Source organism: Natator depressus, chromosome 8, assembly GCF_965152275.1.
Source record: "Natator depressus isolate rNatDep1 chromosome 8, rNatDep2.hap1, whole genome shotgun sequence".
Lineage (NCBI taxonomy): Eukaryota > Metazoa > Chordata > Testudines > Cheloniidae > Natator > Natator depressus.
Genome location: NC_134241.1, coordinates 50717279 through 50741383, shown reverse-complemented (window position 1 = coordinate 50741383; position 24105 = coordinate 50717279). Strand labels below are relative to the sequence as shown.

Here is a 24105-nt window from a genome sequence, read left to right as displayed (position 1 = left end):
GTGTTGCTGCAACAATATATTTTGCCACAGCGAGAGGCTCCCTAGTTTCCCGAACACAGCCACCATCCCAAGGCTGATGGATATCAGAAACACTGAACAAGTGATCACTCACTCATGTGAAAAGAAGAAAACCCAATTCCCTAACTGATTGTGATGAGAGCAGCAGGAAACACTGGTTTCAATGGGAACTGCCCGTACTGACAGCTTGTAAAGGCAAACAGGAGGAGGAAAGGAGTGATAGACCCCAAAATGAAGACAGATTTGGCCATTAGCCCTGAGGTCTTTTATTGTTTATTAAAATAAACAAGAGGCCACTTTACATCTCTGACTGACAGCACGCAATGTTTCTTAAATAATAAAAAAATGCCTTGTGATTGTCTATCACTTCAGTAGCCTATTCCCTTAAACGATTCTGATACAGCTAAAGGCAGACAGCTGAGCAGCTGAAAGGGAACTTTAGACTAGATACAGCATGCCTAGAAACTACAGAGAATTTCCACAGGTTGGCAGATTGGATTAAATTATACTAGTAAACTGATTTTGCTTGTTAACTGAATGTTTACCCCCTAAGATTATAGTCACAGTGCAGCAATTGCCCTTCAGATTTCCCTGGTACAGCTCCAACAATGCACCATCACCTTGAGATGGTGAATTTGGGTTAGTCTGGGCCTTCGCTGAGCAGAGACTGCCAACTGTGCTAATATACTGCAATGGGATGAAGACAAATATCCAGTACATTCTGATCTTCGGCCACATTCACTTCACTTGTAATGTAATGGACCTGCACTGACCTACCCATATTGGCTTAATAAACCCTTTAAAGTTTGTGCAATACTAGAAAAATATATCTTGTTAGAAACATATTGCATCATATTTCATTAGTACACAAATTGTTCTATTTTAAGACCAGCATGTCACCATCATATAACCGCTTTTAACAAGATGATAAAAATACCTTCACATAACTTTTTTTTAAAGTTGTCTAATGTCTACGAAACAGACTAGTAGAAAGAAAAGGAGTACTTGTGGCACCTTAGAGACTAACCAATTTGTTTGAGCATAAGCTTTCGTGAGCTACAGTTCACTTCATCGGATGCATACTGTGGAAAATAAAGAAGAAGATGTTTTTATACACACAGACCATGAAAAAATGGGTGTTTATCACTACAAAAGGTTTTCTCTCCCCCCACCCCACTCTCCTGCTGGTAATAGCTTATCTAAAGTGATCACTCTCCTTACAATGTGTATGATAATCAAGGTGGGCCATTTCCAGCACAAATTATCATACACATTGTAAGGAGAGTGATCACTTTAGATAAGCTATTACCAACAGGAGAGTGGGTTGGCGGGGGGGGGGGGGGGGGGGGGGGGGATTTGTACATGTGGTAACTGGGTTGACACTTGCAGCCACTCTGCAATAATAGGAGTATTGTAAGCAAGACACGAGAAGTAATTCTTCCAATCTACTCTGCACTGATTAGGCCTTAACTGGAGTATTGTGTCCAGTTCTGAGTGCCACATTTCAGGAAAGATGTGGACAAATTGGAATAAGTCCAGAGAAGAGCAACAAAAATGATTAAAGGTCTAGAAAACATGACCTATGAGGGAAGATTGAAAAAATTTGGTTTATTTAGTCTGGGAAAGAGAAGACAGAGGGGACATGATAACAGTTTTCAAATACAGAAAAGGTTGTTACAAGGAGGAGGGAGAATAATTGTTGTTCTTAACCTCTGAGGATAGGACAAGAAGCAGCAATGGGCTTAAATTGCAGCAAGGAAAGTTTAGGTTGGACATTAGGAAAAACTTCCTGTCAGGGTGGTTAAGCACTGGAATAAATTGTTTAGGAGGTTGTGGAATCTCCATCATTGGAGATTTTTAAGAGCAGGTTAGACAAATACCTGTCAGGGATGGGCTAGATATTAGTTAGTCCTGCCATGAGTGCAGGGGACTGCACTAGATGACCTCTCAAGGTCCCTTCCAGTCCTATGATTCTCCCTCCATCCATCCTTGTTCATGAATCACATTTCCCCCTTTCCCTCTCATATTCTTGCATACATATAAAGATTTGCAAGGTATGAACATGAACAGAGGCAGAACTGAGGTAATTATCAAGGCTCAAGACACTTTCCTTGCATTAATGTCCCATTCAGGAAATTTAATGCACCAATCATTTGTTTTTGTTTAATACTATTATTTCTTCTAGCCTTAGTCCCATCTGTCTGGAGTCAGCTCTTTGAGTCCGCCTTCTTCATTCCAGTTGGTCTTGAAGCAATTCTCCACAGCAAATCAAATAGTTTTGCATGACATCCATCCATCCATCCAATTTTGGTGCTTCCAACCCCTCTCTTAACCTCCACTTCTAGGTTTAACATGCTGTTTCAGTCCAGTCTTCTATTCACATGCCCAAACCATCGAAGTCTGGATTCTCTGAGCTGTTCAATAATTGGTACCACCCCTCCATACTTTCCCTAATTTGTGTTACAAACATGATCCATCCTTGTAATTCCAACCATCGAACTTAATATTTCCATTTACTTTGTATTCAAGATCTGCTCCGGTTTCTTCCTCAGCATCCAGAGCCATACTAAATTACAGATCTAATGTCTGTTTTGTAGATCTTACTTTAATCCCTGTGCAGATTGGTGTAGTGTCCTGTAGATACACTTCACAAATGGCTGGAAATGGCCCACCTTGATTATCATACACATTGTAAGGAGAGTGATCACTTTAGATAAGCTATTACCAGCAGGAGAGTGGGGTGGGGGGAGAGAAAACCTTTTGTAGTGATAAACACCCATTTTTTCATGGTCTGTGTGTATAAAAACATCTTCTTCTGTATTTTCCACAGTATGCATCCGATGAAGTGAGCTGTAGCTCACGAAAGCTTATGCTCAAATAAATTGGTTAGTCTCTAAGGTGCCACAAGTACTCCTTTTCTTTTTGTGAATACAGACTAACACGACTAAACCAGTCTAGTAGAAGGATTTCTTTTTTTGTGTATTTAAGAATATTTGTTTTACTTTTGGTTATTAAAATATATACCTAACTGCTTCCTAACCCAGGAAGGCAAGAACTCCACTCTGGGGCACACACACTTCTGCAGAAAGTGATTCCCCTCTCTATTCCACAGCATTCATTATTATATACAGGTAGAAATGTGGCTAGTATTGTGGCTCAAGATGAATCTTTCAGGCTACATTCTCTGCGGTAACACTTGCAGCCACTCTGCTCGGCTCACTGCTACCACATGCAAGCTTTGCGTACTCTGGCCCCCTCCACCAGAATTTCTCAAAATATGAGCCATCATTCACTAACAGTTACCCTTTTGTTCCAAGCATGTGTTTACAAATTGGGTGTTCCATATTGTTTCCTTTGTTAAACTTCCCATTGATCCCCCTAATCAAAAACATTGGCTGCTCAAATGAAGTAGCAAACCCTTGAAGAATCATGAGGAGTGATCTGAAAAAAACCCTTCCATGCACACTGCATACAGATTGAAAAGAAAACTCTTCCTCAGAATAGTATTTTGAAACTGTGCTTAAAAGCAGATACATTTTTGGTTAAAAATAAGGCTTCCAGGGACACTCTGCTGAAAAACTGACTTTTGTAACACTGGGACCAAAAATGAGAAAACCAGTTCCCGCCCTCCAATCTGAAAAAGATTAACACTGAACTTTAGGGCCAAATTCTCCACAGACTAGAGTTGCAAGCTGCTTAAATCAAGACAGAATTTGCTATTTCAGTATGAAAGCAGGAGGAAAACTTATTTTCAATCTGACACTGGGAAGAACTCGAACAGCTTGTGTCACAAATGATAACTTTGCAAAATTACAGTTGGTTCCAGCAGAAAGACACTTTCCTGCCTGTGAACTTTCAAGGGGACGCAATGATCAAACAAGGTGAAGCTTCTTCCCTCATGCCCAAGGATGATGAGGACAAAAATTAATAAAAACAAAAAAACGCTCCAGGTGTTCTAAGAAAAAATGTTCTGAATGTACCCAGCGGCTTCATAGCCTCAATCCAAGCAACAAGAAAAGGAGTACTAGTGGCACCTTAGAGACTAACAAATTTATTTGAGCATAGGCTTTCGTGAACTACAGCTCACTTCATCGGATGCATTCAGAGTGACCTGTAGCTCACGAAAGCTTATGCTCAAATAAATTTGTTAGTCTCTAAGGTGCCACTAGTACTCCTTTTCTTTTTGCGAATACAGATTAACACGGCTGCTACTCTGAATCCAAGCAACGTCGCTCCATTCACTTCATATTAAAATACATTTCTATTGGCATATATCTACTTGCTGTCGTGTGGTATGATCGGAAGGAATTAGTTTTTGCTCCCTGTAAGTAATAATCCCCTAATGTCAAGCTTCTCTTTGCATTAACGTCACTAACTGACGACAACTGCCACCTTTCTAGTTTAAGGAGATTGTAAGGCAAATGCAAGCTATCATATAAAACAGAACAACCCCCTCTCCCTGCTAGTGACTGAGGATACATCTGTCTGGAGTCGGGGGAGAAACATATCATGGCAGCAAGTCTCAGGGCCTGGGTCAACCGACTCAGGCTTGTGCTATCGAGGTAAAAACAGCAGGGCCTGGGTCAACCGACTCAGGTTTGTGCTATCGAGCTAAAAACAGATGTTTTTGCTCAGGCTGGAGCTCGGGCTCTGAAGCCTGGGAAGGGAGGTGAGTTTCAGAGCCTGAGCTCCAACCTGAGTGGGAACATCTACACTGCTATTTTTAGCCCTGTAGTGTGAGCCCGAGTCAGTTGACCCAGGCTCTGAGACTCACTGCAGCAGGTTTTGCAGCGTAGACATACACCATGATAGTCAATCTAGCTTTCCTAGTAGGGGTGGCTCAACTACAACTAACTTTAGTGGCAATGACTGCCACAGTTAGCTGTGTGAAGGGATCACTGTGTGCAGAGAATGTGTAAGAGAAGCCAAGTGGTTGAAGCACCTGCAGGGGCACATGAGAATACTCTTGAATGCTAAGATATAGAAACACTGATCTATATCATCCTAAAATGCTTTCACTTTTTAGCCATTCAAATTGGTTTTTAAAGGGTTTTTTTTTTTCCTGTTGGGGGTGGGGGAAGAGCAGACACTGATTTCTTTAGAAGTTCCTTGGCCCACTTTGTTTAAAAATGTCTCAGCCACTTAGGAAAGACTAACAGTTAATTTATTGGACATCATATTGTAATGATAAACATAGAAAATAAAGTCTAATTATTTCCAGACCGCTATGTAATCATTGGGGAATTTGTACAGTACACTGGAGTAGGCAATCTGACAAGTTATTCTGGTCCTTGAGGACATCTGCTTGATCCCCAGCAGTGGAAGCTGCTTACTTACTGTGAACTGTCAAAGGAGAAAACAATCAGAGCAAGGTTTCTGAAGGAAGGACAGCTCGCACTGGAGTTCATCTCCAAGTTCCTACTGGTGCTGCAAGCTATTTCTCCCATTTAATACGATCACATATATAGAAGTTGAAAAACCTTCCTTCCTATTCTGCAGCATAAAAACGTTTCAGAGAACTTAGTGTAAATGCGGGCTCACCTTACCCAGATTCAGAAAAATAATTTAAATTTAACAACTAAGCCAACTTTGTCTGAATACTTCCTTTGTCCAGGGCGGTTTCTACTGGCTCTAGTGTAAGTTTGGGCACATAATTTCACCTCTCTATTCCCCCTCCCTCCCTTTGACTGTTTTGTCTATTTAAATTATAAATTCTCTGTGGGACAGGGACACTGTCACATTATAAGTCTGCACAACGCCTAGCACAATGTGACCCCAATCTTGGTCGGGGCCTTTAGGGCCTAGTATAATCCTACTAATGAAGTGTTTCAAATCTGATGGAGGTGCCATGACCCTTTATAAAATAGTGCTCCCCACTGACTAGACATCCCTGCCACTCTCCATTGTTCCTGTCACCACTGGGTTACTGCACAAACTTCTTTTTGATACCACAATGCTCTAACAGGCACCTAGTCATAGTGCAGAGCCCTGAGATTTTCCAAAAAGAATCCAGTTCATTTCAAAAGACCACTCACTCATTGCACCTTTCCCTATTTCTCCTCCTCTCATGAAACCTTCAGGTAAATTGCTTAGTGATCCCAGAAAGGTCCACAGTTTTGAAAAAAATTAATAACTTGGTGGACAGAGACTTTAATATGATTTCTAATCATCCAGTATGCCCATCTCAGTGTAACAAGGATAGCATCCACACAGCACCCGTTATAGCTTAAAGGCACACAGCGAACCATTTCCTGTTGTTATATGTGGAATTCTGGTTGACTTAAAAAGAAGTCACATTCCATACTCTAAAGGGTTCTATGCTGAATCGTACTACATTTTAAGAATTATCAGTCACATCACCCAGGACCACCACCAAACTTTGCCTCTTCAGTATTATCTCACAATTTAAAAAATTTTACCCTGTGAGCACCTCACCCATTTCAAGCAAGCCTGAGAACTACCTAACACTGGCTTTATATAATACCCCCACAACAAGTTTATCTTGCTAGCTTTATTCAGAACAAGATAAATGCCTAGGATTCTCTAACAGAACAGGGTTTGGCATGTTGTGTCAATCTCAAACCCTGCTCCACCTCTGATGTCCCTGCCTGCTCCCTTCAGATGTTAACCAACTACAGGTTTGCCAACATCAGCTGTGAGCTAATCGTCTCCTCTGCTGTAATGCGATTGGCCCAGTCATAAAGATGACCGATTCACAACAGATTGCATCATCAACTTCCTGCAGCACAGAAATCAAACCAGAAAATTACCCTCAAAAGCTTCTTCTAGACTAATGCGTAGTGACCTATACAATGGTAATTTAAGACCTCTAGTCACGTAGCAAGGACTTTCCAGGAAAAAATCGTGATGAGTGACCTTGTCCACAAAATGATTCTAGTCTAAGGGGAAAAGCAACTGAAGACAGTTGGCAGTTTTTCAGAGACATTATTAAGGGCACAAGAGCAAACTATCCCACTGTGTAGGAAAGATAGGAAGTATGGCAAGAGACCAGCCTAGCTTAACCAGGAGATCTTCAATGATCTGAAACTCAAAAAAGAATCCTACAAAAAGTAGAAACTAGGTCAAATTACAAAGGATGAATATAAACAAGTACGTAGGGACAAACCCAAGTATGTAGGGACAAAATTAGAAAGGCCAAGGCACAAAATGAGATCAAAATAGCTAGACATAAAAGGGTAACAAGAAAACGTTCTACAAATACATTAGAAGCAAGAGGAAGACCAAGGACAGGGTAGGCCCGTTACTCAATGAGGAGGGGGAAACAATAAGAGAAAATGTAGAAATGGCAGAGGTGCTTAATGACTTCTTTGTTTCAGTTTTCACCAAGAAGGTTGGTGGTGAATGGACGTCTAACATAGTGAATGCCAGTTAAAATGAGGTAGGATCAGAGGCTAAAATAGGGAAAGAACAAGTTAAAAATGATTTAAACAAGTTAGATGTCTTCAAGTCACCAGGGCCTGATGAAATGCACCTTAGAATACTCAAGGAGATGACTGAGGAGATATCTGAGTCATTAGCAATTATCTTTGAAAATTCATGGAAGACGGGAGAGATTCCAGAAGACTGGGAAAGGGGCAAATATAGTGCCAATCTATAAAAAGGGAAATAAGGACAAACCGGGAAATTACAGATCAGTCACCTTAACTTCAGTACCCGGAAAGATAATGGAGCAAATAAGAAAGCAATCAATTTGCAAACATCTAGAAGATAATAAGGTGATAAGTAACAGTCAGCATGGATTTGTCAAGAACAAAAAGTGTTTCAAACCAACCTGATAGCTTTCTTTGACAGGGTAACACGTTCTGGATGGGGGGGAAGGGGTAGACATGGTATACCTTGACTTTAGTAAAGCTTTTGATATGGTCTCCCATGACCTTCTCATAAACAAACTAGGGAAATGCAACCTAGATGGAGGTATTATAAGGTGGGTGCATAACTGGTTGGAAAACCATTTCCGGAGAGTAGTTATCAGTGGTTCACAGTCATGCTGGAAGGGCATAATGAGTGGGGTCCCGAAAGGATCAGTTCTGGGTCTGCTTCTGTTCAATATCTTCATCAATGATTTAGATAATGGCATAGAGAGTACACTTATAAAGTTTGCAGACAATACCAAGCTGGGAGGGGTTGCAAGTGCTTTGGAGGATAAGACTATAATTCCAAATGATCTGGACAAATTGGAGAAATGGTCTGAAGTAAATAGGATGAAATTCAATAAGGACAAATGCAAAGTACTCCACTTAGGAAAGAACAATCAGCTACACACGTACAAAATTGGAAATGACTGCGTAGGAAGGAGTACCGCAGAAAGGGATCTGGGGATCACAGTGGACCACAAGCTAAATATGAGTCAACAATGTAACACTGTTGCAAAAAAAGCAAACATTCTGGGATGTATTAATAGGAGTATTGTAAGCAAGACACGAGAAGTAATTCTTCCAATCTACTCTGCACTGATTAGGCCTTAACTGGAGTATTGTGTCCAGTTCTGAGTGCCACATTTCAGGAAAGATGTGGACAAATTGGAATAAGTCCAGAGAAGAGCAACAAAAATGATTAAAGGTCTAGAAAACATGACCTATGAGGGAAGATTGAAAAAATTTGGTTTATTTAGTCTGGGAAAGAGAAGACAGAGGGGACATGATAACAGTTTTCAAATACAGAAAAGGTTGTTACAAGGAGGAGGGAGAATAATTGTTGTTCTTAACCTCTGAGGATAGGACAAGAAGCAGCAATGGGCTTAAATTGCAGCAAGGAAAGTTTAGGTTGGACATTAGGAAAAACTTCCTGTCAGGGTGGTTAAGCACTGGAATAAATTGCCTAGGAGGTTGCGGAATCTCCATCATTGGAGATTTTTAAGAGCAGGTTAGACAAATACCTGTCAGGGATGGTCTAGATATTAGTTAGTCCTGCCATGAGTGCAGGGGACTGCACTAGATGACCTCTCAAGGTCCCTTCCAGTCCTATGATTCTCCCTCCATCCATCCTTGTTCATGAATCACATTTCCCCCTTTCCCTCTCATATTCTTGCATACATATAAAGATTTGCAAGGTATGAACATGAACAGAGGCAGAACTGAGGTAATTAACAAGGCTCAAGACACTTTCCTTGCATTAATGTCCCATTCAGGAAATTTAATGCACCGATCATTTGTTTTTAATACTATTATTTCTTCTAGCCTTAATCCCATCTGTCTGGAGTCAGCTCTTCGAGTTCCCCTTCTTCATTCCAGTTGGTCTTGAAGCAATTCTCCACAGCAAATCAAATAGTTTTGCATGACATCCATCCATCCGATTTTGGTGCTTCCAACCCCTCTCTTAACCTCCACTTCTAGGTTTAACATGCTGTTTCAGTCCAGTCTTCTATTCACACGCCCAAACCATCGAAGTCTGGATTCTCTGAGCTGTTCAGTAATTGGTACCACCCCTCCATACTTTCCCTAATTTGTGTTACAAACATGATCCATCCTTGTAATTCCAACCATCGAACTTAATATTTCCATTTACTTTGTATTCAAGATCTGCTCCGGTTTCTTCCTCAGCATCCAGAGCCATACTAAATTACAGATCTAATGTCTGTTTTGTAGATCTTACTTTAATCCCTGTGCAGATTGGTGTAGTGTCCTGTAGATACACTTCACAAAGTCCTCCTGACTGAGATTTCGGAAAAATCAAAGGGACTTCCCCTGGAGAATCCATCCCATGTTTTATGGGGAGCCCAAAATACACTAGAACAAGGCTCTGGGAGGATAAATTCTGCAAAAGCTTGTGTAGGGCAGAAGACTATTTTTGGTGCTTTGTTTTAAGAGACTCCTAGTCACTTTAAACATACTAGAACTGACTGAAAAATGTCACGTTCTGATCAGTAGTGTTGTCAACTCTCAATATTATTGTGACTATTGCGATTCTTGGTGTTTTCTTGAAGCTTCAGCTCCTAGAATCAAGTGAACATGGATAGAAAATCAGTTTTCATTCAGAGCCCTCACTGTGGTGGAGGAAAGCTTGAAAACTTGACTTAAGATCAACCGAATGACACAGAAACCAGAAGACTAGTTAAAAGAATCAAAATGTAATATTTTAAAATAGCCTCATGATTTTTAAGGGCCTGACTCATATTTTGAATGCCTGGCAGCATTATGATGGTTGCTTGGAGACCCAAGTGAAGTGAATAGGTTTGTGGATTTGTTTCACTTTCTGCTGAGCAGGTGTCCACATCAGGAAAATACTGTGTGTCACAACAAACAACTCCATTGACCGAGTAAGAAGCAGTACTGTTAAGCTAGGCAAAGAATCACCACTCAGACTGACCACAACAGTTGGTAGCTGACATTAGTTACCTAAAAAGCAAGCTTTTTAAAGCACTGATTGTCCTTTGACCTCCCAACAAAAGATACAGAGAGTAGTTAGTGGGTAGGAGAACGGACCAACTATGTAACCAAACGGGCCAATCATTCATACGATACAATCCTAACTGGCAAAATTTTCCAAAAAAACCCCAACCAAAGACAAAGCCCAAATCCTGCTTTGTGCAACTACATGCCCCATGTTTTTAAACAATTTCAGCACTATTGGCTACTGACTTGATCTATAAAATGCAAACAGTGAATCTGTCCCTCTTTTAATGTTGGGAGGTGCTAGGGCTCAGGAAGAAAGGAGAAGCTATAGATACACCACTTGTTTGTTTACTTTTCACACATTTTCTCTGCCTCGTGGAAGGCAGTGACCCATGTATACAGTACATTAAATTATAAGGGGATCATTATGTCCTCCTTCTACATTGGCCCAGTGTCAAACCTCTCAGTATTAACTCTATTAAGGAATGCTTATGGCATCTAATAACATAATTGACCTTGAGAGCAAGCTAAAAAATCACAGAAAGCCTTTCATGTAGGATTAAAGCTCTGAGAAAATTCAGGTACAGTATCTAACAAAAACTACACAACATGCTGTATGCATTCCCAACTGATCTCTGGGACAGGGCTCTCTCTCAAGGCCACTTGCAAATGGTCTGTTTATGAAATGCACTTGACCACAACACAGTTGCATATTTCTACTCGGGAGGGTTGGTCACTTTGGAAGTGCCCTTGCTTAAACTTATTATTTGTATTATCGTAGCTCCTAGTGGTGGTACTTAGACCTTTCCTCAACTAACTGATTCTATCTCAATTACAAAAGGAGTTCAACAGGGCTATCTTTTAGCCTTTATATTAATGATGTTGCTTTTGCATTAAAAGGGGATCAATATTTTCCCCCTAAAATCATGAACCACCCTAAGTCTGTCTTCTTATGTGCAGAGGATATGTTTCTACTGTCACAAACATCTTTGGGACTGAAGCGTTTATTACATGCTTTTGGTTTATACTGTCAAAGGGGAGGCCTTTCAATAAGTTATTCCAAAACTAATGTAACTGTCTTTAGTCGGAGACAGAGATTGCATAACTAGAGGATTGATGGGCAATATATGCAACAAGTTAGCTCTTTCCACTACCTGGGTATCTGATTCGCACAAAATGGTTTGTGGGATAAGCATATTCAGGTACAAAAGAGAAGGACTCGGATTCAATGCAAAAGGTGTTACATTTTATCTGGACTCATGTGGGCAACTTAACTGCACCAGCCCTTGAGTGTTTGAGGCTACGGTATGCACTCGAATCTTCTATGGAGCAGAATTGTAGGAATGGAATGATCTCAAAGGACTAGAAGTGATGCAAAACAGGTATGAATTCTATTCTGTCCAAAATTCTTCTTCTTCAACGCTGAGCCAAATGGTCGGCTGCAGCAATCGCTCTCCATTTGGTCCATTCCTGTGCAGCTGCAAGGAATTGATGGCCTGAGTGTCCAATATTGGAACAGACTTGATGAACCCATGTAACAGGGAGTCTGCCTCTGGGCCACCTCCATCCCCTGGTTGGTGGAATTTTATCCTGAATGTTACAAGCTACTCTGAGAACAGCGTTTGCCAGAATGTCTTGTGGCATTCTCGCGACATGTCCGAAAAGCATAAGACGCCGTCTGCGGTCAATGGCCCTGACCGTCTGTAGACCGGAGTGACCATAAATATATGCATTACAAATGAAGTCATTCCACTTTGTGCCCCATATACGACGTTGGCATTTTGTGTAGAAAGCCTCCAGCTTTGACCAGTCTGAACAGCATAGTGCCCATGTTTCACAGCTGTACAACAGTATGGAAAGGATACAGCTCGAATAGATCCTTAACTTGGTTGTTGTGCTGAGATGATGTTGATTCAATATTCATTGTAAAATGACCCATGGCAGACGCTGCGATGCCCATCTGATGGAGAGTTCGAGGAACTGGTAAGTATAGAACCCAAATAGCAAAAGCTAGAGACTGCTTCTACAGTTTCATTATTCAGAGAGCCTGGAGTTATAGGTGGACCTGGCCCTAGATTTTGCAGCTTTGTCTGTGACCATGAGAAATGGAGGCCACCCTTAGCCAACTCCTCGTCGTTTGCTGGAGTGCCTCGCAAAACCTGCCTGGGCTCTGTACGAGAAGAACAACGTCCTTCCAGATAATTACATTGAAGGCCACAGCCCTCCTGCATGGCAATAAATCCTCTCGTAATTAGCTGAAGTGAAAGTTTAACACCCTGTCCAAAATGCAACACTGTAATATTAAATTTTGGCTCCATATTCATAGTATGCACTCACGGGTTTGCAAGGTTGTGCTTAGAGGTGCAGCTCAGCAGGACTTTCACACACAAATTTCCTTGATTAGAATATATTCAAAATTCTTTGCATCCTCCAGGTTTTTTAAATTGGTAATTATTAGATTTAAGTTTAAAAATGTAAAATCCCTAGTCAAGTAGAGAATAGAGGATATTAATAAGCAACTGGATAAGGCAGTTGTTTCTACTTCAAATACATCATTTTGGTTCCTCCTTGTTAAAATGACTCATGGGTAATGCCAGACAACTAGACAGTTTGTGTAATAACATGCTTAGAAGGGCCTTTACAGATCTCCGTTTTCAATTCGTGCAGACAGCTTACTTAGAAGGCCAATTAACTGGCATCAAAAAACATGACCGCCTCTGTCCATTTGGTTTAGGGCAGGTGGAAGATCTACACCATTATTTATTACATAGTCATTTGTATTGCCATTTGAGGTCAAAATGGCTTTCCATATTTTTGTCCCAGATTCCTTTTTCTTGACCTCTCAGAAAACAGAATGTTTGCTACGAGCTGACAGTGTATCTGTAATCCAAGCAGTTGCCCTATTTGCTTGGTTAGTTTCTAAAATAAGGAAAAGGCAAGTAGCATGGTGATCATACGTGGATTACGGGAGTATGTCTTTTTAAATCTGTACTTAAGTATTTTAATATTTTATAATTTTGGCTTTAAGTTTTATTGTAATACTTTTTGTTTTCTGCACTTTGGCACAAGGCTATGGTGCTATTAAAATTCTAACTCATGCACTCGCATGTTGTCCTATAGTAAGAGCTACTGTGGTACTAGAAAATGTGAGAGAGCAGGTCAAGCCTCATTGCAACAGGACAGCCCTTCTTTCTCTTGTATCCAGATAACAAAACAAACTCCTTCCCATATGCTGTAAAGAGCCATCTGCACTTAAAGGCAGATCATTTTGACAGCAGCTTTCCTGAACAGTTCTTTCAATCGAATTGTACTGCTTCTCCCCTGCCCAGGGAGCTCCAAAAGAAATGTAAAGAGCATCAGCTAAACTTAGGGACCACAAAAAACATCTGGATACAAATGTCCTCTGCCTCCACCTTCTGGAGCTCCTCGCTCTACTGAACCTATTCCTTGTAATTATAATAATGGGTTACTGATGTGATAAAAGGCCTCAGAAAAGGCTGGAAATTCCCCTTTCAACCACCTTCCTGTAATCATCCATAAGAAACTAGGCAGGGAGTATGAAATCTACTGTAAGCCTCCCCTGTTAGCTGGTTATGAGATTTGTTTTGTTTTGTTTTAAGGAATCCACACCTATATGAAAAAATGAATGTAGAATGTTTTCATTCTCTAATCACAAGCAGCTGCTGGATATTTTTCTTCACACTGGCTAAAGGTGACCCAATGCAAAGTTATTTTGCCTGAGCAAACTAGTAGTTCTGTCTCTGGTGAAGGGGTTAAGCAGGAAATAACTGAATGACTGCTCTCTAATCAATACGCGTTAAAAGACAACTCCAAGGTGGTCAAAATTTAATTCCGAGATTTCAGTGCTTGGCTTCATACAATACTTACTAATTTTTGTAGCCAGTGGCATATGTCTAAAAATATCGACCACCACAAAATCTGAAGGCTTCCAGCTTACTATCTTATGACAATATATTTTAAAACACAGGTTGCCAGAAAAGCAAAACAGCAGTAGGAAAATTTACTCTTTTGAAAAAGCCTCTTGCTTGTATGAACCACCTGTGGGGTTTCCTGAATACCTTTGATTTATCATCTCTTCTGAGTGAACAGGAAGATAGGTTTGCAAAATTTTATACGGACTCCAACATATAATGCCAGATGCTACTAGCACATTAAGAATGTCATTCAATGTGTTCTTAAAAAGAAAGTAAGGCACATTTGCCCTTATCCATAAATCTAATTTTCCTTGGAAGGTTGCTCTTCCTGAGTTATCCTCATTACGTAAGGGCTTTTAGAGAGGAGTTGGGTTTTTTTTCCGTTAATCTAAGAATTCACATAGCAAGCAACTATTTTAAACATTAAAACTAGTTATGTAAATGTCCTGGTTCTTGACTTCTCTTCTCCCACATGGGGTATCAGAGGGATATTACTGCCCTTGGTGTCTGCCCTGGTGAGCAGAAAGATAGCCACGTTGCCCTCTCCCTTGTGCATTCATCCTGCCAGACGAAACACATGTGAACATCTCTGGGGAAAATATCGGCTGTGTACAAAACTGATAAAGTAATGCAAAAAGTATGTATACAGTAGGAACCAAGGAAAGGCTGAAAAGCAAGGCTTCAGTTCTTAACTACATTCATAGTTACATTTCTAACACAATACACATTCTCCTATCATCCAGTCAAACCTCAGTGGAATACAGCAGAGATCTGTTTCCAGACTTGTGTGGTTAATATCATGAGGGATCTTACCTGTGAACTGCATTCTGTGATGCTCCTAGTGCCTCTACCATAATCCTGACAGCATGACAGCCAGAAGTCAGAACACTCTGTGCATACTCCCCGCTCACTCTCTATTTTCTCTGCCTCAGACAGTTTGGAATGCAGAAAAGCCAGAGCCAAAGCCAGTCAAACCCAAGCCCGTCTACCAATTCCTTGGCTTCAGTTAAACAATAGCTGCCCTTCACTTGCTTTCCTTCTCTTGCAGCATTCGGGCAGGTGCAGTCTCCCCTGTTAACAGCTAACATAATCTACCAGGGACGGTTAGACAATTCATTTTCCTGTCCCATGGGGGATGCGGGGGGGGTGGGGGGGGTGGAGTGAGAGTGACAATGAGCACACAGGGCCCGGAGGGGGAGGGGGGGGAAGGGGGCGGAAAGAGGTCTGCTGTTAAATAACAGATGTATTAAACTAATGAAAGCCACAGGTTTCAAGCAGCTGTCTCAAAAATCTATAAGTCTAAAATCAATTATATAAAAACTAAGAAGTGCTGACTTAAGAGGCTGTCACAAAATGTCCAAACTATTAAAAACTAGATTGACACCAAGAAAGTACAATCCCAAATCAGCCAGGGGAGCAAAGAGTTCACCTGCTGCCACTTTACGTGTCAGTCTCATAAAATTGTGTTTTATATTTAAAGATACTACTACCTCCAACTACCTCTACATCTCAGGAAAATATACAACTCCCAACAAGCCCGGACGATTTTCCTCAAACAAACAATGCACATTTTATCTCCTTGGAGCCTGAACTGGGATTGCTTTTTATTCAGGGTGTGATTTCTGGCTTTTGAAAGAGCAATAGTGGAGTTTGAAATAAAAGATCTCTCCTTGCTATCTTTTTTGTTTATTTTAAAATTGCAGAGAGTTTGATTTCTAGGTACAGCAGCATTACCCTAGAACAGAGAATGAAAGCTGCTCTTTAACATGCAGAGAAAGCAAGGGGAAAAAACACATTCCAGTCCCTGCTGCTGGCATGATACCTTTAACACATTATAATGCCACTGCTGAGGACAGCACGTCAAGTTTGATCAATTTAAAAATCCAGTTTCATTCCCAGCAGATCCCACCTGCCAGTCTGGGCACCAGAGCAGAAGAGAATAGACAGGAGAGAAACACAAAATCGCTTAGCCTATTGCTACCATTTAATGAACAGCTGATAGTAAACAGACCACATGCTCTTTCCCACCTTCTGTAGTTTGTTCAAAGTTTTTCCTGTTTTGTTCATTTGTTTGTAACATGATCTCTTCTTCCTTTTTAATTCCTCTCTCCTTAGTGACATATCTCTTCCTTTTCTCCGTGTTACTTCTGTTTCAGATAAGCGTCTGTTCTTTCTCCTTTTATGCAACAACCCCCACGCCCTGGCAATTTTTTCCCAGTAGGAATAGAAGCTTTGATGACCCCACCCCCTGCTAAGGCTCACATGAGAAATATGTATGAAAGCCACAGGATAGTTCTTGGGAGAAAAACGTGCTGATGGTGTGCTCAGACAAACTGTTGTGAAATGAAAAATACTACTGTCCCCACCTTTAAAATTAAGTAAAAAATTAAAGCCAACTACCACACACAGAAACCAAGAACTAGGTACATAGTTCAGGCTAGTGCAGGCCCCTAGGTTAAAAAAGAAAAAAAAAACGACAACACTAACAATGGTATAAAAAAAGTAAACAAGCCCACCTATACAGAGATTGAGTTGACCTGGTTCTAGAAATACTTAACTACTGGGGAAGTGGAAGGACAGGACAATCTCAGTTTAATAGGATTCCTTAGAAAAGCAATTTGTCAACTAACAGTAATCTCCCTCTCTCTCTCTCTCCCTCCACACTTGTCCACATTGAAATGAACAGTTTGATAATGACATAGCACGTTTTATGTTGAAGGATCCAAAAACACTTTACAAACTGTATCTTCAGCATGAAAGGAATGCAGCTATGTCTGGGGTGGAGAGCAGCAGACAACAACTGGTGCATACAACATTGTACAAAAGCAAGAAGGGAACAATAAAGCCTAGAGCACTGGGATAAATCCATGTTCTTCTTTAAAAAGCCATCAGAATTTTAGTATTTATGTAGACAGGACATTGGTTTTTAAGGTCTCATCCAGTTACATTTCCAATTCTTGCTTTACATCATTCAGGAATCCTCCATCTCAGCCTGGTTAGAAACAGAGGGCTTACACTCCAATTCCAGTTGTGAAAATTGGTTAATACCCCTGAGACCATGTGTTGGCTGTTTCGTAAATGGAAGTGTTTTCTAGGGATCTGATGAGTTGTCAGAGAACGGGCTTTATCAGCCATGATACTGCTATACTTGCCATGAAGAAATTTAGATTCTTGAAATGCCAAAGGAACTGTCTGATTCTACTTAAAGACCCCGAAGTATGTAGTGAGGATGGCTGGACTGGAGGAGGGATTAAAAAATGTCAAACTATACACAGCTACTTGGAGTGTTCTAAAATTCTACCCAATTCCAGTGAGAGAAAATGGAAAGAATAAAGTATACTACTAAGATTGAATTTAAGCCAAATATAAAAAAGAAGAGTAAATCTTGTTTCAAAGACTGGAGAAGCACAGTATATTAAGTTCCCTATACAAGTCAAAATATTTCTTTAAACATCCACAGTGAAATTGCTAAGCGCTGTCTCAAACAGATTTCTTTTCTATTTAACTTTAAGATATTTAATAGATTGACAGCCTTCTCCCATTGTGCCATAATCTAAAAGCCTTCTCAAGGCTGATATCAGGCAGAGCAGGAAAGGAACCATAAGTGGTGGCTGATGTACAAGCAGGGAGAGTGCTTAGGGGAAGAGGGAGCAAATGTGGTATCCAAGCAGTCTTTTGCAGGAACTTGAAATGCAATCTGCAAAGTCCTTGTAACAAGCTCGCTCTCATCCAAGGATCATGAAGGTATCTGACATTTACACAAAACAACCCAGTGATTGATGGTGTAACCTATGTGAATTTGAACTATGGCATTGGGTTTTGCCTTTTTGTTGAAATTCCCATTATGCCCCTTCTCCCAGAGAATGTTGGGACCTCTAAAATGTGGAGGAAAAAACCTGACATCATTATGCACCAACCTAGCCTTCTGCAGGACAGTGCCTTGAATTGCCCCCAAACTTCCCTTAAAGATGCACTTTATTTAACGCTGTTCTTGGATGCAGGCACACTCAGAAAAAAGAGGCATCCAAAAATAGGCATTTAAGTGCTACCAGCCCATCTGCTATCGCTTTAGTGCTTCCACTCATTTTTCTATCACAGCTATTGCTAAAGCCAGTCATTGAAAGTGACCCCTTCTGTTTCAAAGAATTCTGATTTCTCTTTCTATGACAGGGCTTGAGAAATCCACTTTTCCACTCACCGGCAGCCAGCGTTCCTTAGCAACTTTGGGAGCACTAACAATTTCTGGAGAATATAGGCTTTCAATGGATTCAGTTAAAGTTGTACTCTTTAGGATTGTGAAAATAACGTTCCAAATTTGAACAGAGGGTTGTCTGCCTAGGTTCACACACTAACAGCTTCAGTGCCTCTGCTGCTGCTCAGAGCTTTCCCAAATCAGTGGCAGTGACCTCACTAACACTGTGGACAGTTTCATAGCTTCTATTCAGAACCATGAAGGCAGCAAATGAAATTGTCAAGAACTGTCAATTTTGTGTTGCTTGAGAGCCATGAGCAGCAGCAGCACAGAAAAGGCACTGGAGCTATTCACAGGGGAACAACGCAGGGAGAGTGCAACAGAGACCGCCTCCCATCACAGCATTCAGAAGGCACAGGGAGAAGGGTAGAGGAGTAGCAGAAACCCTTCTCACGTGCAGCCTTCAGAAGACTCCAGATAGGGGAGAAGAAATTTAAAAAGATCTTCCTCTTCTCCAACAGCTAGAGGGCTTGGAGCTTCAAATTTAACACCCACCTACTAGCCAGAGATATATGAAAAATGAAGTCTCAAATATGATCGTAAGTCCTGGCAGTAAGTCCAGCTCTCTCCCCCTTCCCAGGAGCCTATGGTAGCAGGAAGACTAGGTTTAACATCAGGGTGTTGCCTATCAGTTTTTCTAGTGGAGCACACAAGCTCTTCTTTAATATATATCTCTGACTAGTAGGCATCTGGTATATTTTTAATGGACTAAGCGATCTTCTACTTTTTAAAATATACTGTGAAAAACAACGTGTCATGTCAGGAGGTGCAGCATTTGCTTACTGGTGCATTTCCTTGGGCAGTTGTCAAAGCACCAATACACACACTAATGTGGCTTTGTTGCTTATATCTAATCTATAACCCCATGAATGTACTGGTCAGGATGCCTCCCAACCCATGATTCTCAGTTATCATGACACAATGTGGAGCCTCTTCTTCCCACAACATTCCTGACAGCCCATGGCCTGGGAAATAACAGCATTTTCTCTGTATGGAATTATTCAAACTTAGCATTCACCCACTTGTTCAGAAATGCCATGCAAAGCCACGGCTTGTTCTTAGAGCCTTCTTGGTATGTTTCACTAATGTCAGGAACAGAGATATCCTCCGATATTGTGAGACTCCCTAAAGCCAGCCAAAGATGCCCATTAATACTGCTCTTTAGCTCGTGGTCACAAAAGCAGGTGTCTTACCCACTGGCAGACTGAGACCCTAGTCAAAAGGTGAACCTCACATCAGATTTCAGAAACAATCCAGATCTTTAAAAATTGAAGACAATTAGCTGCAATGTGCCACCCTTGCAAGTGATACAGTAACTCCTCGCTTAACATTGTAGTTATGTTCCTGAAAAATGTGACTTGAAGCAAAACGATGTTAAGCAAATCCAATTTCCCCATAAGAATTAATGTAAATGGGGGGGGGTTAGGTTCCAGGGAAATTTTTTTCAGACAAAAGACATCACACACACACTATAAATTTTAAACAAACAATTTAATACTGTACACAGTAATGATGGTTGTGAAGCTTGATTGAGGTGGTGAAGTCATAGGGTGGGATATTTCCCAGGGAATGCCTTACTGCTAAATGATGAATGAGTACTGGGCTGAGCCCTCAAGGTTTAACACATTGTTGTGTTAGCCTCACACTCTACAAGGCAGAACGAATGGAGGGAGGGGAGACAGCATGGCAGAGAGAGACAGAGACACATAGAGAGAGATGGATGCATTGCCCCTTTAAATACGCTTACACCACTCTTATGTACACTACCCTTTTAAGTAGATCAGCAAGTTGAGACTGCAGCTGCTGCCAGCAAGCTCCCTCTATCCTGAGCCCTGTAATGTGCCCCACCTGTTCTGTGGTGATGGCCTGATGGGGTAAAGGAGCAGGGGGAAGGGGTACACTCTGACATTAGCACCCCTCTTTCCCCCTCCCCCCCATCCCCGCACAGCAAGCAGGAGGCTCCTGGGAGCAGCTCCAAGGCAGAGGGCAGAAGCAGCGCATGGCATTGGAGGGAGGGACAGCTAAACAGCCCAGCAATTGATAGCCTGGTGGACAGCTGACGCACAGGGAACTTAGGGGAGTGGGGAGCTGATGCAGGGCTGCAGGTCCACCCTGGTTCCAAGCCCCCACCAGCTAGCTCCAATGGGCTGCTCTTCCTGCAAGCAGTGGACAAAACAGGCAACTGCCAAACAACGTTATAAGGGAGCATTGAGCAACTTTAAACAAGCATGTTCTCTAATTGATCAGCAACGTAACAACGAAACAATGTTAACCAGGACGACTTTAAGTGAGGAGTTACTGTACAAACAGAGTAGCAGGGAAGAAAAGAAAGTTACAAAGCAGAAATTTTCAGGGGCCTGTCTGGTCTTGACTTCATCAGTACCACCTGCAGATACCTCTATCAAAAATGTGAATGTTCTTCAAATGTAAATATTCAAATACTTTGCTGATCTAATCAGAGCAAGTATAATTCCTTCCTCTTCCCCTGTAGTATAAAAGAGCCATCAGTTACAGTAAAGGTAACAAGTTATCAAAATAGCCTATATTCTTGCTGAAATAAGTCTAGTAACTATCTGATGCTAGGTCTACACTACACACTTACATCGGCATAACTACGTCATGCAATCCAAGCCCATACATCTACACTGGTTTTTTTTAAGCCCCATAGCATGACCCTGAATCAGCTGACCCAGGCTCTGAGGCTTGCTATTGCGGGTCTTTTTTGCAGTGTAGCTATATCCTTAGTCTCCAGAATATTTAGTATTGGGCAAATTTTTCAAGCTCTATTTATAAAAAGATCACAAAGGCATCTTAACTGAATGTAGTAGAAATGGATGGGCTACTAATCCAGTGGGCATCTAGCACAGGATAAGGAACTTAAAAGTCTTTGGAGCACGTATCTAGTATAGACAATGTAATGAAATCAATTTTAAAATCAGTTTAGTTAAATTGGTGTATAGCTATAATTAATGCACTTAAACCAATTAAACCTATACTTGCATTGGTAAGTTATCACTTTAGCTAAATCGATATCAGCAATGGTTAAACAGGTGTAAGTACAGTAGAACCCTGTTTAGCCGACCCTCCATTATCCGGCTTTCAGAGCACACAGGTCTAGAAGTGGGTGCACTCTCCTGTGGCCACTAGATGGCACTGAAGCCTCGCACTTTCCCATTCTCGAGATTATCTGAATTTTTGATTAATCAATGTGGCCCTGGTCACACTCCCATCTAGATTGGATAAACTGGGTTCTGTAGTAGGTCTTACATTAGGGGTTTGAATGAGTTCAAGTACACTGATTTTTAAATCAATTTAGTTAACAAGTTAAGCCTCTTCTATACTGGAAAAGTTAAGACAAAGGTAGGTGTCATCCTTGGGACAGGAGATCTGCATAAAAGGTGACATTTACAGTTAGTTTTCCATCAGGTGTCATGTTATTCATGGTCAAAAAACTTCATAAGTGTGCACAAACTAGGTAAATATAAGTAGGCTTCTGCAGCAAGAACATAAATACAGAAAAGTATGCACAAAATTGAACAAGTCACAGCAAATTCACACATGATGCAGAGGGTTGTATATATCAGAGGAACCCTGCACCGTAATTAATAAGAGCTTTCTTCAGATCAGTAGCTTGTTTACATAACAGGCCAAAAACCTGCCCACCCCAAGGAGTCATGCAGCTTCCCTCTCTTGGCAACTAGCATCTCTGTTTCTCACTGTAGATGCAAGACAAACACTGGCCACTCTTATAAACTTTACACTCTTTTACAGGGATTTCTTTCAGAAAGGTGTAGTAACACATTTCCAAGAAAAAAAACAAACATGGATTATGTGCACAGCATATCAAAGTGTTACGATTATGTATTCATATTACTATTAATTCCTGCTCTACTGAGGTTTAAGATTTAACCAGATAAATTTGCTCCCTGCCATAATCTGGCATTTGGTGTATAAGGATTGTGGCCGCAGCATTTAAAAAACAAACAAAAAAAGTCATCCGCCTTTACTTGAGTTATATTGGAGGAAAAATACAGAAGCGTAGCAATTTTCTATATATGAATAGCTCCAAATGCCAGAGGGGATGTCTTAGAGGTCTAAGCATTATGTTTAAAATATAGAGCCTCCCTGAAGGCACAGTTCTAATCCTTGCATGGTTGCCTCAGTTCTTCATCATTCTGAGGCAGGCAAACTGCATTCTGTACAGTTTAGGTTTCCAATGAGATTTGAGGGGAAAAACCCAAAGTTTTGTCTCTTTCCACAGACCCCAAAAATACCAGGACACATTTTGCATCAGACAAGTGCTGGCCTTGTGCTGCACAGCAATTTCATACTGCCATCCATACCAAGAGTTACTGCGTTTCAATGGAATATAATTTGTAAAGCATTTTGGGACTAAAAGGTGCTCTACAAATTTAATATTTTCTAAAAACAAGAAATTACAATTAAAAAGTCATTAAGGTTTAATTAACTTCCCTGTAAATAACTGCAATTCAACTACTTACTGCTAATAATCACAGCAATAGATGACAGTAAATCAGTGCACCTGACTTTCACACTTGGATTCAAATATGGGCTACACCAAAAGTTGGGTGCTCTGTCTAGACTTCAGCAGACCCTTCTTCGTGTCACTAAACTAACCTCGGAGTTTTGCAGTCTCAGCTCTGGAAAGGTTTATGTATTGTGGAGTGTTACTAATATTGTTGCAGGTCAGAACTGAAGTACAATAGAAAAGCCTTGTGGCTATATTTGCACAATACCCTCCTGTAATATATGTGGTGGTAGTCAATTCTCTCAGTTCAGTGTTGTTAAAATTCACACACAGAAATGTAGAATTGTGCTTAGTGCTTAGATTTCATTAGAATTTATATTGCATCTATTGGAGATCTCTCAATCCAGGTTTATTACATTTTTGGCATATATGGTTTGTTTAACATACACACTTAGAAGATGCTAATTTAAAAAAAAAAAGAAATACCAAAAAATAATGTATCAATTCTTTTAGATCCTTGGTCTGTATAAAACAGATTCTGAATGTCATTTGCACCTCAGGCAGCCATTAAGAGCTATGAAAATCAAGACATCAGCTCATCCGGATCTCTCTATGTCAGACATACTGCATGCATGCCCGTGCTCTCACTCTCTCCCACATATGCACACGCCAATTTGACAGAACCAAAGCTGAAGCTCCCATTTTTTACTCCCCCAACCAGACATGTTGTTAGCTAACTGGAGATGGACATTTTGCACATGCCAATAAGGCACAGAAAGACAAGTCTGTTAGGAAAAGTCTTTCATCAAGACAGAATATCCACATTCATGGAATATAGACATGGGGAGCTCTATGCTGCAACTCCCCACCTTCACTTTCAAAAGGATATTCCTTACAGGCAAAGTCCTGTTCAGCATATTGTCCAGTTAGAAGGCATGGTAAGCCTATTTCTTCAAAACATCTGCCCCTTTCTTAAGTATACCATTAGCTCAATGCACAGATTTAACCCAGACTGGTGCATTGCAGATTCCTTCACTGACCAGGTCACAAACAGCACTT

The 24105-nt window shown here is 40.8% G+C and overlaps 1 protein-coding gene across 5 annotated transcripts in view; it reads right to left on the bottom strand.

Annotated features, from left to right (window-relative positions):
* RASAL2 (RAS protein activator like 2) overlaps window positions 1-24105 on the bottom strand; it is a 274448-nt gene that overhangs the window by 91941 nt on the left and 158402 nt on the right. The window contains exon 1 of one of the 5 annotated variants that reach the window (XM_074961016.1): window positions 15119-15146. The exons of the other annotated variants lie outside the window; for them this stretch is intronic. Within the exon in view, the coding sequence (XP_074817117.1) occupies window positions 15119-15131 (13 nt within the window). The 5' untranslated portion in view covers window positions 15132-15146. Of the gene's footprint in view, window positions 1-15118; window positions 15147-24105 lie in introns of those variants that run through there. 5 annotated transcript variants of the gene reach the window in all.